Consider the following 18,279-nt stretch of genomic DNA (forward strand, 5'->3'; position numbering starts at 1 on the left):
ATTGTGATGCTGTCACTTTGAGCACTGATATTTCAAAACCTACCGTAAAGATTCGTTTAATTGTTTAACCTCAACTCGAAGCAGTGCATAACATTATCTAATAAACATGATGAACCTGTTGGTCATCTGTGATAGTGGAAAAATGCTGCAGAAATTGTTCAGCTGTTTGGCAGGAAGTATGGGTCACATGATCAGATTACCATTAGATGATTATACCAAGCCGAAACAAAACTGTAACATAGCGAGCATCTATATTCGATATGGGCTTTTCAGTAGAACCCGAAGTGTTTGTCATAAACTAGTGCTACGAGATGTTTTATATTGTGCCTTTTATTGGGCTTCAATTTCACGTGATCAAAAACAATAACCAGAATGTTTGAGTATGTCATCGAAATAAAGAGATTTCAATCTGCGGCGTTTTCGTGATGGTTGCGATTAACTGTTCGTTTTTGAACTTTGAAGAGCTTGTAATCACATTTCCACATATTTTACGCCTACAACACAGCAGAGTAAGACATGGTGAACCTTTTGATACCAAATAACTGCAATGTGAATTTTGTTGCAAGTCAACCTTTAAAGGGAAAACATTACCATTTTACACACGAAAATGGCTGAACTAAGAGAAATCGGTCATCGTGTCTCTTTCAGGCGTTGTGAAAATATTTTCGGCGAGCAGCATTATTTTGACGAATGGAATATGCACACCGACTACCAAATTTCAACTCCGGCGAAAATTTTGTTGAATTTGCACGGTGAAATAAGATTCGTACTGTAAGGTGAAAACAATTGTCATGTTCCAATTTGTAATGTGAAAAAATCATTTATCAGGATTTAGCCTTCAATAAAATACCGTGGTGCGAATTATCATTTTTGACCATTAGTTCTCTTCATGCTAAATACAGTTCAATAATATAAATTGGTGACGACTGTCATACACATGTTAGCCACTTCTCTCCTTCAACCAATTTTGGTAGGAATTTAGTTGAGACATGAATGAGACTACCTTGGATGACTAGACAGAGAGATAACTCCCTTGCCATTACTTTTGTAAGAGAGTTTAAATGTTGTTTTGTTTGATATGAAGTAAAAACACACACATGAAGATTAAAATGTTTATATCAAACTTATTCTCAGAATGTCTGTATTTTGAGGACTGAACCTACAAATTGTCATTTTGTGGATGGAATCAATAGTTTTCGAAGAATTTTAGTTATTATTATGGCAAGACTATTGTAAACTGCTGCAATCTATTTTGGAAAGTGTAACATTTAATTGGCTTATTTAGTATTACTGAAGTTGTATTTAAGGGTCACTTACGATAATCATAGGGTAGGTGCTAGTGTTAAACATTTTTTGAAGTACAAATGCTCTAGATTTTTCTTACAGGCGTTACAGGCATATGCTAGCATTTGATTGGCTCATTTGCTATTGGACTTAGGTGTACAATGTTGTTCCATTAATATATTATGATACATCACTGGAAATACTGGTATGTTAAAACAAATTTTCAGTGTCAAATGCTTTTGGGAGCTGTGACCCTCGCTCATATTCTGTTTAATAGTGACAGTCTGCATTTGTCACACGGTCCGAAATCCCTCTCCAAGTTATTGAGGGGTGTGACACGCTCCTCCTCTCGGTCTAAATCGAGATATGTGAAGTAAGGTTTCCATAACTTGTTCGCTTTTCTCCTTTGGCCATCTAATGCTTGTGTCTAATTGTTGTACGCCATATAAGACAACTCACTTGATCAGATCTGTTTTGTCACTTTCCACTCAATATAATATCTGAGTGTATTTGACAGTTTATCACTCTATATACTATCAGAGAGTATCTAATAGTTTATTACTCTATATACTATCAGAGAGTATCTAATAGTTTATTACTCTATATACTATCAGAGAGTATCTAATAGTTTATTACTCTATATACTATCAGAGAGTATCTAATAGTTTATCACTCTATATACTATCAGAGAGTATCTAATAGTTTATCACTCTATATACTATCAGAGAGTATGTAATAGTTTATCACTCTATATACTATCAGAGAGTATCTAATAGTTTATTACTCTATATACTATCAGAGAGTATCTAATAGTTTATCACTCTATATACTATCAGAGAGTATCTAATAGTTTATCACTCTATATACTATCAGAGAGTATCTAATAGTTTATCACTCTATATACTATCAGAGAGTATCTAATAGTTTATCACTCTATATACTATCAGAGAGTATCTAATAGTTTATCACTCTATATACTATCAGAGAGTATCTAATAGTTTATTACTCTATATACTATCAGAGAGTATCTAATAGTTTATCACTCTATATACTATCAGAGAGTATCTAATAGTTTATCACTCTATATACTATCAGAGAGTATCTAATAGTTTATCACTCTATATACTATCAGAGAGTATCTAATAGTTTATCACTTTATATACTATCAGAGAGTATCTAATAGTTTATTACTCTATATACTATCAAAGAGTATCTAATAGTTTATTACTCTATATACTATCAGAGAGTATCTAATAGTTTATCACTCTATATACTATCAGAGAGTATCTAATAGTTTATCACTCTATATACTATCAGAGAGTATCTAATAGTTTATCACTCTATATACTATCAGAGAGTATCTAATAGTTTATCACTCTATATACTATCAGAGAGTATCTAATAGTTTATTACTCTATATACTATCAAAGAGTATCTAATAGTTTATTACTCTATATACTATCAGAGAGTATCTAATAGTTTATTACTCTATATACTATCAGAGAGTATCTAATAGTTTATTACTCTATATACGATCAGAGAGTATCTAATAGTTTATCACTCTATATACTATCAGAGAGTATCTAATAGTTTATCACTCTATATACTATCAGAGAGTATCTAATAGTTTATTACTCTATATACTATCAGAGAGTATCTAATAGTTTATCACTCTATATACTATCAGAGAGTATCTAATAGTTCATCACTCTATATACTATCAGAGAGTGTCTAATAGTTTATTACTCTAAATACTATCAGAGAGTATCTAATAGTTTATTACTCTATATACTATCAGAGAGTATCTAATAGTTTATCACTCTATATACTATCAGAGAGTATCTAATAGTTTATCACTTTATATACTATCAGAGAGTATCTAATAGTTTATTACTCTATATACTATCAGAGAGTATCTAATAGTTTATTACTCTATATACTATCAGAGAGTATCTAATAGTTTATTACTCTATGTTCTATTAAATATTTAGTAGTTTATTCAGACAAACATTCCTTTGGATATTCTGTTCGATGCAGTTGTGTTTGTACAACCAGCCTCTCCGGGTTTTTTGCTGCTAGTGTTGTTATACTCCACATTTCTGCTGAGTACAGACTTGCAATATTGTGTTGTGCACTCATCTGTCTCTGCCTAGAGCATTAGATCATGCAGTTTCAGAGTACGCTTATCCATTAGCAGATAATTGTTATTCTATTTAGCACATTCTTGCAAATGGCCATCATAGTGTTGAAGGTCTTCAATTGGAGATCTTAAGAGTGTCTGCGTAGAATTTCATGCCGATTGACTGATCTGGAAGTGAGGCATTTGTCTTATTGCATGGTCACACAGTCGACTGTCAGAACATATACCTGTGCTGGTTGGCTAACTTTTTATCTCTTTTGGTTCTCCAAATCAAACATATTTGATGTTTTACTGATACTCTGACACCAGAATTACCGTTTGTCAGGTTTTATGACATTCTCAGCAGGTGTCTGTTATTAGTTCAGGTTTAGGATGCTGCAGTTAGAATTAATTCATATAGCACTGTCATGCTCATGTTGGACAAAATCAAGTATCATAAATATATGCATACTTTCGTGAATACAAATAAGGTCTTTCCCAGTAGATAATAGTTTTACTTTTCAGTTCAGACTCGATGATTTGAAAAATGGATTGCACACTTCTACTCGCTAAATAAATTGTTCACAAGAACCATAACTTCGTTCCTGTGAACAACGATATCTTCGTTTCTGATTTCTGAGTGATTAATCACATGCTAATTCTCTCCATTCAAATGAAACCATCTAGTTTTTTTTATTTTAGTATTATAGGGTTAAATCAAACAAGGTAACTTTCCAAAATATGTCAACCTTCTTTAAAGTCAGTGCCCAAATTTCTATTATGTCTGTGAGATGGACTGTTCAGGGCCATTCTCAACACTATTTCGCAGACGGTTCACATAATTATTATCATAAGCCACCTCGTAAAAATGATGAGTTGTTTTTACAATTAGTAGTAAGTTATTCATACCATAAACACTCATACCACACTATAATCAATTAGTAGTAAGTTATTCATACCATAAACACTTATACCACACTATAATCAATTAATAGTAAGTTATTCATACCATAAACACTCATACCACACCATAATCAATTAGTAGTAAGTTATTCATACCATAAACACTCATACCACAACACTATAATCAATTAATAGTAAGTTATTCATACCATAAACACTCATACCACACTATAATCAATTAGTAGTAAGTTATTCATACCATAAACACTTATACCACACTATAATCAATTAGTAGTAAGTTATTCATACCATAAACACTTATACCACACTATAATCAATTAGTAGTAAGTTATTCATACCATAAACACTCATACCACACTATAATCAATACATTTTAAACTGATTTCTGTTGGCAAAACAATGCTAGTTTTACAGTTACGCACCGCGAAATACTCCAAAATGCGTTAAAATTGTTAGTATGTCACGCCGAGTCTGACACTAAAATTTATGGCCAAGCTCAGCTTATGTATTAGAAATAAATGAAATATTATTATTTTAGTTACACATGTGGATTTGAGATGAGCTATTCAATTTTTCATTTGACTAAATGTTTCATTTGCTATTTTATGCTATTTTCCTCATTGCTATACAGAAATGGTATAATATTTAATAATAATCATCGTCATTGATGTTTGTAACAGTTGGTTGTAGGGCTTTGATGTGTGTTCTGAAGTGAGCCTTGAATTTATTCCAAGCTTTCTTCCCAATGTAGCTAGCTCACATTGAATTTTGGAAGGTTCTCGATTTTGAACATTTGAGCATTGAGGGTTTTGAACTGCCCTCAACCCTATTTCTAATTACTAAATGTAGACACGGGTCTGTCGTGTCTGTAGGTCAAGTGTTCCTGGGCCAGGAGCTTCCATGATGGAGCGGCGTGTGCGGACACTTTACGCTTGTGATGCAGAGAATGACTCTGAACTGTCTTTTGAACCTAATGAGATAATATATAATGGTGAGTCGCAGGTTTCTTAGTATCAGCTTTAGTTGGAACCTGTAGCAGCTGGTTATTTCCCCATTTAGTACTCCGGCATCTTGCTAGGCGTGGATACAGCGGTCCACACCTCATCATCTAAAACGTGTAGAGATTGCTTAACATCGGCTATCCCTGGCAATATGTTATTTGAGCCTGATACAACTCTTCTTGTTTCAGTGCGAGAATCACGAGAGCCTGGGTGGCTGGAAGGAACTCTGAGAGGAAAGACTGGACTCTTACCAGCTAACTATATTGAATATTTGAACTGAAACTCTAATAAAATATGTTATGCTCACCCAACACGCAAATATTCATACTACATTAGTTGCTCCTCGCAGAGCAGATGACTCCTTAGAATATCTCAACCGGATACGACTCGTAGAGTAGCTCGCATTAGCTCTCTGAGGACTATAGACTAATTCTTCTCTGTATTGTCGGGATTTGTAACAATACCGTAGAGAGGCTCCTCTAAATGATATTACATGAGCTGACCAAATATCACAATTGAGTTGAGCGGGCAAAAAGCCCTAAAAATCTCTTTATGATATATCTGACAATCAAGTTATTAAATGAATGGGACATTGAATTTAGTTATTAGATTTGCTGTATTATTTTATCTCAATTCTATAACTATTGTCATTTTGTTTCATAATTTTCCTGGCTTTAGTCTAGGTATCTGTCTTATGTATGAATTTATTATTTCTTTTCTAGCATTGTCCTGTAGTCCCAATTGGATTTGTATGTGGTTAATAGAGAATACTCTGGGACTTCCATTCAATTATTGCACATCAGTTTTTATTCGTTCCACTTGTAACCTATTTAAACATCTTTTATCCAATTTCTCATTGCGTACTTGTAGTTGGAGTAAAAATAACTAAATGGTGTTCGATTTATTGGATTCGCCTTTTCCTCACTCATCTTTCTATGTAAATAAGTATTTTTTTACCAACGTTTCAGTAGTCTGCTCAAAGTGTTAATAAATTACAGTAATTTATATTCATGAAAACAATTATATTATGCCCCCAAAGGTTTATAGAGTGAAGAGTTTTCATCTAAATATATTATGTGACATCCCTTACCCGCTGAATCAAGTTGAACTTACTGTTATGGCAAAGCGCCGTGACCAGAACTAGAGAGACTGACCCTAAAGCTACTAGCATCACCAAGCCTTTCTACCATAGGAGACGGCTTGGTCACTGCTTGAAGCCGGCTCAGTTGACTGAGCGACGAACAAAAATAAAGGGCAGGGCCTGTCGCAGAACAATCGATATAAAAAGAAGAGGAATGCTATTATTGAGCAGAGCTATAGTGCAGGCTCATTGTACATGATTGTTCATTGTATGCACATACATTGGCTTCATGTATTCATATATATATTTGATATAAAATATGTATAATATATATATACCAGAATATTATTCTGGTGATTAGACGCAAGCTGTGTTTATTTATTTTGCATCCTTGTGAAGGGAATTAGCAGTTTCTTTACACTACTTGTCAAGGTCACGTACTTGATCACCGACATTAAGTTTTGTAGTTTCAAAGCATTGTGTGAATTGTCTTAAAGGTTGACTTGCAACAAAATTCACATTACAGTTATTTGATATCAAAAGATTCACCATGTCTTACTTTGCTGTGTTGTAGGTGCAAAATATGTAGAAATGTGATTATAAGTTTCCAAAGCTCAAAAACGAACAGTTAATTGCAGCCACACAAGACCGCCGTAGTCTGGATTCTCTTTTCAAAACTTACACTTTCATGCAACCTTATTCGTCGAAATATTTTCACAAATATACTTCACGCATTCAATAAAACCCTGTCTATTGTTCTTACGCGTCTATTATATTGTCATTGTAATGCTGTCACTTTTAGCAGTGATATCTTATAACTTACCATAAAAATTCATTTAATTTTTAACCTTAGCTCGAAGGAGTACATATCCTTGTCTGATAATCAAGACGAGCCTGTTGGTCACCTGTGATAATCGAAAAGTGCTGAAAAAAAATATTTGCGAAGTATAGGGTCACATGATCAGATTACGACTTGACGATTAGATCAAGCCGATAAAAGTTTCCAACCTTTGAATTTCCAACAAAATTCAAAGGTTGGAAACAATATCCAACAAATATATATGCATATATATATTTCTCAAAGTCCGTGTGTTCGTCGGAAATCCAGCTATAGCTATTATTAGAACAGCTGAGCTAGACAACAATACAGACTCAAAGTCATGGCTTACCGTCATTGGAAGCCTAACCTTATTAACTAGCTTAGTGGAGTTTTCCATTGACAATATGCCAGGCTACTAGCTTGAAAGGTACAGTTGTTTGACAAAGTTTTAAAACCTTTACAGTTGTTTTTATTTTTCTCTTAATTTATTTCATCTACACGACACACTTCTCTCATGATATGTACTTTGAAAGTTATAATGGCAAATGTTGATATATGTTAAATACAAATCAACTTTCTGTCCAAAGACTCTTCTATTACACGGGCAACGCTGGAGGGCACAACTAGTATAAATATATGTATAATAATCTTAATTTCATTTGCTCAAATTTTTTGAGGCATTCACATCATTAAAAGCATTAGAACTTTAAATCTGTTACATTTTGCTTGCTTTTCCTCGAACTTAGATATTTGTTTTGGCTACTATAATGTTTATTATGTTTTGGTTTGCTGTGGTTGGATCTCATGCTTTCCATCGTAGTCGTAATAGGATGTACGATACTATTGTACATTGCATTGTACCAATGAAGTTTTTTCGCAGCTTCATACCTTCTACTAAATTGCACTGCATTAGCCAATGCGAGATTTGGTTCGGACTGTAGTTTATTGCTGAGTTGGTCGTCATCAATCTCAACAACTATTCCACCTATTCTTTTCACGTCCATTCCATCTCCTTTGTGAGTGGGTTTGTTAAATATGGTTCTTTCGACAATGATATTGGTTCTGATACCGAAATAGCCATCAAACGCTGCCAGCATGTCGTCATGTGTGTTTTTATGAATGCCAACAAGGATGATGTAATAACATCTTCAGCCTATTCTCCGAGAGAATATGCTAGGATATTTATCTGTTCCCTGTCAAAATGTTCAATTATTCTACTAGCATCTCTGGCCATCTAGCTCTCCACCTTGTCCATTTACTAGGTCATTTACTAGGCTCTGAGAAATCAACGTTACCTGGTGGATCAATCATTGGTGGAGGTTATCTTCGCTAGATTGGTGCTTGAACAGGTTGATTTCCATCAGCGATATTCTCGAATTTCAGAGATAGCAATGTCTCATAATAATTTCAAATAAGTGGTGAAAATGTCGTCTATCCTTTGGGCGTAATTCTTCCGCTAGCTTTCCCTATGTAACATGTCGATTGATGGGACCGACTTTAGAGATTGGGCAAAAGCCGTATTGCATAACCTTCAACCAAGTCATTGGAAAGTGAAGTTAAATTAGAACACCCAAGATTAACGCAATAAGCAAATCAGTTAGCTTTCTCATAGCTATGAAAGCTTTTAGCTATATAGCATAATAGTACAACAAAAACAATTGCGTGAATCCTTGGCTTAACAATTTTTTATCATCAATTTTTGCCTTAAAACATATAATTATTGTTAAAAAGCTCTCAAGTTATACCTTTGACTCTTAAGATTTCTTACATCCACAATTTGGCAAATCTGTGCAATAAAAATTAGGTAGGCAGCATTCTTTGCTGAGTAATTACCAGGGAAATCACATGAGTGATCTGATCAACTAGCTGCAGTCTGAAAAGTATTTTGCACTGAAAGTGTTACTAACATAACTAGCCGGGAAAGGTTGATGGAATTGATTTTGTGACCTTTACTACCAAGTCATTATGGAACAAATTTTCACCAAACAGGCACTAACAATTGTTTGTTTTTCAAACAGTGCGTATGATTGTCCAGATCAGAATACGACACAAACTTCAATCTATATCAGTCATTTATAAAACACTTTGCATTAAGCTTAGACTCCCGAAACAGTCCAATGATTTTACAAATGAATCCTTATTGTAGTTACTCAAAATATAAGCATTGCAATTGCGCCATTAGTAGCTAATGCAATATTTCGAAAGCTGTCTTCACAATATTGTTAGCATGAGCAGAATGCGAGCTTCACTCGCCTGCGCTTGGCCTACCTTCTATGTTGCCCATCCTAGCTCACCTTCCCACATTTTATTGATCCTGACCAAATATTATGGAGCCTTTTTCCGGAAAGCTGACACCCAAAATGCTTTGCTCCGTGATGGTGCTCGAAAACTCACGATGTATACACTGTGTATACATTGTGAGTTTTACATTGAGAGTCAGGACATTGTAAACACTGTGTATACAATGCGGATGGCAATGAAAACCCTTTTGTAATAGTACTATCATTTATTCAATAGACCTCCACAGTTTCCTTCTGTACAGAATAGAGGGACAAAAAGCTACAATATTGCAACCTAAATATTCTTATACTTACAATATAAACTACTAGCAAATATAACAAAGAATATTTGATATGCAAAAAATACTTGCAATAGAAAAGCATAAAGTGGCAAATAATTACAATATTTTTGTAAGCTGGTACTAATGGTACTCCGATGCCACGCTTTGGAGTAAAGACCATCCATCAATCTACAAATTTGACAGGTCATCTTCATAGCTAAATAAAAAATTATCAAAAACTATGTAACTGTGAATGAAGTTTGTCTAGCAAATAGATAGGAATAACGAAAGGAAAGGTGGTCATGCCAGCCTGAGATCCAGTGCTCTACCGTGAAGAAATATAAGGCAATCAGCGACGGAGAGCAAATGTTAAAGACAGTTAATAGTGTAACCCTTTCTTTTGTACCAGATTTACAAAAGAAGTAAAAAAATCTGAACATAAACAAATAGCAATATTACAGTATGAGTCTCTAAGGTATTGCAGCCCAGAATACTGGCCGATACAAATTATCCGATAATTCATTAAATGCTGAACATTTGAGATACGGTGGTTACTAGTTGTAGGTGGTGAAATTTGCCTCGAGTATATCACCAAACGCTGACTCATAGCACCTCTTGAGCTCGGCATACGAGACGACGATAACAGCCGTTTCATCAGATGAAGTGAGGCAGAGTTTCTCTTGCACGCCCGCATCAAGCTATAAAAGGTTGCTGTACTATTAGCCAATCTACATCTACATATACGTCTACAAACCAAACTCCAAGTTAAAAAAATTATTTGAAAGCGCTGGAGGTTTCTACTCTCAATGGTATTCCATGTATTAAAGTCGCAAGTTCTTCAAACTCCTTTTGCATCCTGTTGACTCCTTAGTGAGCCTCGAGACATAAGGGAACTCTATAAACCTGGCAAAATCTAACGCCCCCTAACAGGCCCTCTAACAGTATGACTAACCTTAACTCTGAACTAAAACCTTTCAACTGATAGAAATAAGGCTATAACTGAAGATCTACCTTCCATTCTGAAATACAACCTTTCAAATTCATCAACTGAGAGATATTTTCGAGCATTTCAAAAGTATATGAAAATAGTTTACCAACTTGTGTTATAGTTAATGACTAACACTTGAGACTTGTAAGGCATCATTTTTTTCCAGAGTTCATCAACATCGTTATTTTTCCTTCGTCTTCCAACAAATATTTGCATACCAAAACTACCATAACCTTATGTTTAGAGAAACACGCTCGCACCGCTACAAAAATATTGAGTATTTATATGTGAACAAAGAGAACTTGTAAAGATTTCAGCAACTCCGACCTTATTCAGTGCAGTAACCACATGCGCCATGTCAACCCATGGTGCCCCATTCTCCCCGGTCTGATGATAAACATAGTCTCGGAACAGTTTGAGGATGTACCTGTCACCTGTCTCGCTCCACTGGCCATCCATGTTCAGACTGCAGAGCACAAAAATTCCAAGTACACAGTAGTACAGACTGTTACTAACATTGAGTCATACTAGTAAAGATGACCAAGTACACAGTAGTACAAACTGTTACTAACACTCAGTCATACTAGTAAAGATGACCAAGTACACAGTAGTACAGACTGTTACTAACACAGAGTCATACTAGTAAAGATGACCAAGTACACAGTAGTACAGACTGTTACTAACACTGAGTCATACTAGTAAAGATGACCAAGTACACAGTAGTACAGACTGTTACTAACATTGAGTCATACTAGTAAAGATGACCAAGTACACAGTAGTACAGACTGTTACTAACACAGAGTCATACTAGTAAAGATGACCACGTACACAGTAGTACAGACTGTTACTAACACTGAGTCATACTAGTAAAGATGACCAAGTACACAGTAGTACAGACTGTTACTAATACTGAGTCATACTAGTAAAGATGACCAAGTACACAGTAGTACAGACTGTTACTAATACTGAGTCATACTAGTAAAGATGACCAAGTACACAGTAGTACAGACTGTTACTAACACTCAGTCATACTAGTAAAGATGACCAAGTACACAGTAGTACAGACTATTACTAACACTCAGTCATACTAGTAAAGATGACCAAGTACACAGTAGTACAGACTGTTACTAACACTCAGTCATACTAGTAAAGATGACCAAGTACACAGTAGTACAGACTGTTACTAACACTCAGTCATACTAGTAAAGATGACCAAGTACACAGTAGTACAGACTGTTACTAACACAGAGTCATACTAGTAAAGATGACCAAGTACACAGTAGTACAGACTGTTACTAACACTGAGTCATACTAGTAAAGATGACCAAGTACACAGTAGTACAGACTCAGTCTGTTCTAAGATGATAAATTAGACTATTCAATTTACATGTATTTTACGGTTTGTATAACGTAAAAGTTCTTGGAACGGATTATTTACACTGTAGACGTGTCTACTCTATAATGATACATATTCACAATAAACATGCTATATGTTTAATTTTAATTACTATAAATCATCGTGCAGTTTGGGGTGCGACTTATACACACAGTCTACAAATTATATCTGTAAACTTCACACTACGCTCAAAGCTAAGGTACCTTTTAGAATGAGTAAATGCTAAAAATAATTTATTCACCGATAAGATGCTAGGCAATAACCAGTCCTTGTACTCATGAAACGAAGTCATTGGGCGTGGTCACTGTCATCAAGCATCTCAAGCGCTTGATTTCATTCATTTCTTGCTTTTCATTGATACAAAAACTTCGGCAACATTTCGGTTGGTAGTTTCTAAAGTTGCATTCAAAATTTTAAATTACACGTAGTGGAATATTTTGCCCTTCTCGATGACATGTTTTACAACAGGTGTCCACTGATTTGGTATTTGTTTGGTGTACAGTAATTTGAGAACACTCATTGTTCGATTGCCACCTCGCCAGTCAACACGTGTGTGTGTGTGTGCGTGTGATGACAGACAGAGTCAGCGCACTTGGTAAACGACTCACACAGCTAGATTAAACTAAATGTGTTAAACGAATGGAAAAACGGTGGGTTCGACTTACCTGTATACCCGTTTACCTTTAACAACCTTCAATGTTAGGTATACCGCCTATACACTGTGGCAGTTTATGCCCGAGGATTTACAGTACATGTTAGGTACACCCCCTATACACGGTGGCAGTTTATCCCCGAGGATTTGCGGTACATGTTAGGTATACCGCCTATACACGGTGGCAGTTTATACCCGAGGATTTGCGGTACATGTTAGGTATACCCCCTATACACGATGGCAGTTTATACCCGAGGATTTGCGGTACATGTTAGGTATACCGCCTATACACGGTGGCAGTTTATGCCCGAGGATTTACGGTACATGTTTGGTATACCCCCTATACATGGTGGCGGTTTATACCCGAGGATTTATGGTACATGTTAGGTATACCTCCTATACACGGTGGCAGTTTATACACAAGGATTTACGGTACATGTTAGGTATACCGCCTATACATGGTGGTGGTTTATACCCGAGGATTTACGGTACATGTTAGGTATACCGCCTATACACGGTGGCAGTTTATACACAAGGATTTACGGTACATGTTAGGTATACCCCCTATACACAGTGGCGGTTTCTACCCGAGGATTTACGGTACATATCAGGCAAAAGCAGATGTTGCATACTGACTCTGCCCTTTCCAAAATAGTGTTGAGCTTTGCCTGCAGCCTGAACAGACGTCCGTTTTCTACTGATTTGCTCAGCTCACTCTCAAGGACATCATACCGGACCAACTGTGAGTTTAGCTCAGTGAAAAGCTGTGCACTGACTAGCGGCAGTAGATCGTCCACTTGAAGTGTGGAGGTGCTGCCAGAGAGCAGGTCAACTGCAGACAGTAAGCACCTACGATAAAAGCGTTCCAATCAGATTTTCAGAGCATGACAAGCTCATGTGGAGCTTCAAAATAGTATCCTATTTAAAGTTTGTTCAAGAAAGTGAGAAGATGACTCAAACATCGCTATAAAACTGTTAAAGTAGATACTCAAAGCTTAAACACGTACCTCCTTATATTAAAGGTAGATAATCACACTCAAAGCATCTTACACTCTATGTATTTATCACTCATTCTATCAGCTAACCTAAGCATTGCCAAGCCTAGACTTCTGTTTACATACCTCTAAGGTAAATGACAATAAATTCCTTTTAAATTACAATTTTACATATAATTTAGGTTTTTACATTTAAATTTTCACAATTTTATATAATGCAGTTTTCTACTGCTACATGTACTTATGAAAACTATTCTTTTTAGGGCTCAGGAGCAAATTAAACGAAATACAATGTACTCTTCTAAGAATATCTGCTTCAACATATTGCAACTCATTCCTACAAAATTAAAGAATTGGACGGATTAACTTGAAAGCTGAGATTTTATTGCATACACAAATGACATGGGAGTTGTGTTGACGTGGGAGTTGTGAGGCCAAGCAAATATAAATAACATGGCAGATTTTTTTTGCGCCTCGTGTACAAAAATTAAACTCCTGTAGTTATGCGTTGAAGCATATAAAATTAATATTACGGAAATTGTGTGTGCGTGTATACTGAAATGACACTGTAAGAGTTGTGTGCCTAAGTATATGAAGATAGCACTACAGGAGTTGCGTGTCATATATAGAAGTTGCGTGTCCATGTATATAGAAATTACAGAAAAAGAATTTTGTGCTAAAATATGTGAAAAAGAATTTATACAAGGTGTCTGACCAAATAAATAAATACGTACGTACATACGTACATACATATAGAAAAGACACTACTAGAGCTGTGTTTGTGTACATATAAATACACATCCAGGAGATGTGTGTCCAGAAAATCACACAGATATAAATGGAATGATAAAAACTGACTTGACAAGCTTGATGAATGCCAGAGAGTAGCTGGTGCTAGACAATATACTGAGGGACTGTGACAGGTGCTCGGGTCTGAATGCGAGGTGAGAATTACAGCTGAGCGCTAGCAAAATCAAGCCTAGACTCTGCAAGTCCTTCTTCTGCAACAGAAAGACGAGGTACACAAGGTAACTCTGCGGTGATGGACAGCGCTAGAAGAGAGTGCCCGGCATGACTATCCCGACTTACCTGTAGGTGCTGAATGGTCAGTGGAGAATTGACAAGTTTGGGGTCATACGCAATTACATCAAGCATTCCAAGACGGTTGATTCTCAATCTGTCCTTGTAGGTGAGGAGAATGCTGTTGCTGGAAAGGCCATTAGCCGAGAGGTTGTGGTGGTGAATGGTGCGCAATGCGTTGATAAGCTGCACAGCATATGTCCAAAGTGTTGTCTCAGCCACTTGACCTCGAATAGCTTTTCGTGAGCCAGCTGCGCAATATCAAACAGAGACTACGCCAGTTGAATGACAACTAACAGTTTTATGCAAAAAATCTGATGCTTGCTATGAAGAAAAGAACCATGGCGTACTTTCTGTAAAAAAAAGACTTGCACCTGCTTTATATGATGTTATAAAATTTTATTACTCTCCATACACCAGAGCCAAATGGGAACCAAATCGCAAGCCAAATGGGAACCTGCACTTGCTCGCAGACATTACAACTTTTTATCAGCATGCTAATTGCCATTCTAGAAATATATATACATAAATAAATACATATATGTAAATACATATATACCGTAAAACCTCTATTTGAACGCCACCTCCAATTGATCGTCACCCTGAGAGGATGGTTGAAAAATAGATCACCACTCCAATTGAACGCCACCTCCATTTGACCGCCACTTTGTCATTATCTGATCTTTACGAGCCCATAATATCAACTGATCAGTAAAAGTGTTCACGAAATCGTACTAATAATGAATGGTTTATATCAATAATAATCAAGTCTCTTGTCCAATTCTAAAGCTTTTCGCTTTTTTCGTTAAAACTTTGAAAGCAACATCATAGCAATAATTAATAATGGTCTCAGGCTAGTATAGTTTTCTGCTTAACGTGGTCCTAATACTTCAAAATACATGCATATAAAACCGGTTCGTGAGATTTACCGAAGGGTTACGTTAAACCGAGCAAACTTTTACGCATTACATTAGCGCTAAATGCAGCGCGTTTAAGTTTTGCTCAGCTACTAAATTGTTTGGAAGCTAATATCAACTAGTTCAGCAGTGCAGAAGAAGAGTTGTGGCCAGAAAATACTGTGAAAGATATTGGACAACTAGAAGATGTTGATTCCATCGAAAGCAACAATCAGAATGCAGGTATTCGAGCAAACGATGGAAATATTTTGGCTTTAAAAACATCAATTTTTGTTTCTGCATGTAATATAAGTATGATTCGTTTATGTCACTTGGTCATAAATATATATTTGTATCATTTGATAGATTATTATTGTATAACTTATAAATATGCAGATTTATGATATGCTATTTAATAGCATCCTTGCGACTGTCATTCACGGCTTACAATGGATTGTTGCACATAACTCCACTTCTATTGCACATAAAAAGTTAGCTTTGGCTGCAAACTGTAGCAAACATGTTAATGAATGCAATGAGCTTTGATGCAACATTATTAAATATACACACAAAATAAAAATATTTCTCTAAAGTTATAATGAAATAAAAATTGAAAATGCTAACAAATTGCAAAGACACAGGCTATAATAGCATCGCAGGACAATTTCAAGCAATAGATATCGACTGGTAGAGATATTTTTCGATTTCTCGATGCAAATTTATTAAGAGATCTTTGACAAGTTAGAGGTAAGTTAGCAGATTTATTGCATCAAAAAGGTTTAATATCGCTCCACGGAAAAAACAGAGCTAAATATAGGCGACATTCGCTTCGCCCGTAATAGGGCTAAATTTATCTTCTGAAAATTCTGACGAGCCATTTGAAAAATACACCACCAGCCTCTATTTGAACACCGCCTCCAATTGACCGCCGCAACAGAGGAAGGGTTGAAAAATTGAATGCCATGGTGTTCAATTTAAGAGATTACAGTATATGCTTATATATACATGTATACATGTATATCTATAAACAGTCAAACGTGTATAACTCAAACTTCACAGGACCGAGCGAAAGTGTTCGAGTTATCAGAGCATTCAATTTATCAGAGCACTGTCACGTCACATGCATGTATTTATCAGTAGATACATGTACATATACAAACTATACATAAAGTAAAAGCATAGATTGCTCTTGTTGCAAGTTAAAGGGCCTTGCATGCAGTTTTAAAAAATTTTACCAAAAAGTATAGATATTATTCTATCACTTGAGATTTGTTTGTTGTTTTAGGTAATGTGACTGCCAGGACGTTTTCAGGTTAAAATTGGCAAAATTTGATCGCTGTTAAAATGCTCAAAAAAAAACTTTTTTCTTCCGAGCGTTTTAACTAAGATCAATTTTGCCGGTTTTTCTTTTTAAGTTTATCCGAAGGTTTTCACGCTTTCCCTTTGCTTTCGAGAGGCCATCGCAAAGCGGATGCCTAGTAAAATTAGATCTTTTCCAAACCTTTAGAAAAATCGTTAGCGAAAATATTTTGCCGATGGTGGTAATAATCATGCCTAAGAACTACTAAAAGTTGAGGTTTATCTCTATGGCTTAGAATAAAATGATATTTTAAAATAATAATAACCGTCTCGGAAGCCGTTGGGCAAAAAACTGTTTGAGTTAATGATGCTAAGTTCGAGTTATCTAAAGCAATTTATCACTGCGTAAGAATGAACCAAACAAATCCATTCGAATTAACCATGTGTTCGAGCGATCCGTGGGCGAGTTATCCGTGTTTGCCTGTATATATTTCTCAAAGTTTGTGTGTGTATTTATGTATTCGCCTGTGGATGTGATTTTCCAGCTATAGCTATTATTTTAGCATTGCGCTCATGCGTTATGATGCCCCTGCAAAGAAATATTTTTTGTAAGGTTTAATTACTATATCTGGGGTCAATGCCAATTCTTCACACGCAGACACTTATATTTTCTCCGTGGGCAAAGCCTCGACATTCTCTCTCCGTTTGGTCAAAGTCAGTACGATATCTCATTTTTACATTTGTACCTGTATCGAGAGGCGATCTACCACTGAGTCATACAAGACGTAATAATCTAAGAGGTTATCATATTCGATATACTGTAACTAAGAGTGCTAATTATTTTAACACTGCACCAACCCGTTACGATGCCCCTGTTAAGAAATACTTTTCGTAAGGTTCAATTACTATATATGATGTCAAGGCCAATTCTTATGCGGGCATTTATAAGAAGAGCTTCAACATTCTCTCTCCGGTCGGTCAGACAAAAACAGTACGATATCTCATTTTCACGTTTGTACCAGTATCATCGAATTCGAAGTTTTTATGGATAGCTTCTGGTGGAACAGTAACCATTTTTATAAACCCACACTTCTATGCAAGAACTAATATTATTAATTCAACATATTCAGGATTTTTATTTTGTTTTCTCAGTTCATATTAATTGTATTATTGCCAAATCACCT

At 35.7% G+C, this 18,279-nt stretch overlaps 2 protein-coding genes across 2 annotated transcripts in view; one reads left to right on the forward strand and one right to left on the reverse strand.

Annotated features, from left to right (window-relative positions):
- The window catches only part of LOC137401884 (rho GTPase-activating protein 26-like), a 76,024-nt gene extending 69,607 nt beyond the window's left edge, over nt 1–6,417 (forward strand). The window contains exons 21-22 of the mRNA XM_068088357.1: nt 5,200–5,318; nt 5,517–6,417. Coding sequence (XP_067944458.1) covers nt 5,200–5,318; nt 5,517–5,608 — 211 coding nt within the window. The 3' untranslated portion in view covers nt 5,609–6,417. The remainder of the gene's footprint in view (nt 1–5,199; nt 5,319–5,516) is intronic.
- A 3,298-nt stretch (nt 6,418–9,715) lies between these two features.
- LOC137401885 (PAN2-PAN3 deadenylation complex subunit pan3-like) overlaps nt 9,716–18,279 on the reverse strand; it is a 35,704-nt gene continuing 27,140 nt past the window's right edge. The window contains exons 11-15 of the mRNA XM_068088358.1: nt 14,910–15,151; nt 14,679–14,821; nt 13,462–13,674; nt 11,105–11,243; nt 9,716–10,487 (exon numbers count right to left, since the gene is read on the reverse strand). Coding sequence (XP_067944459.1) covers nt 10,344–10,487; nt 11,105–11,243; nt 13,462–13,674; nt 14,679–14,821; nt 14,910–15,151 — 881 coding nt within the window. The 3' untranslated portion in view covers nt 9,716–10,343. The remainder of the gene's footprint in view (nt 10,488–11,104; nt 11,244–13,461; nt 13,675–14,678; nt 14,822–14,909; nt 15,152–18,279) is intronic.

Source organism: Watersipora subatra, chromosome 8 (assembly GCF_963576615.1).
Source record: "Watersipora subatra chromosome 8, tzWatSuba1.1, whole genome shotgun sequence".
NCBI classification, from domain to species: domain Eukaryota; kingdom Metazoa; phylum Bryozoa; class Gymnolaemata; order Cheilostomatida; family Watersiporidae; genus Watersipora; species Watersipora subatra.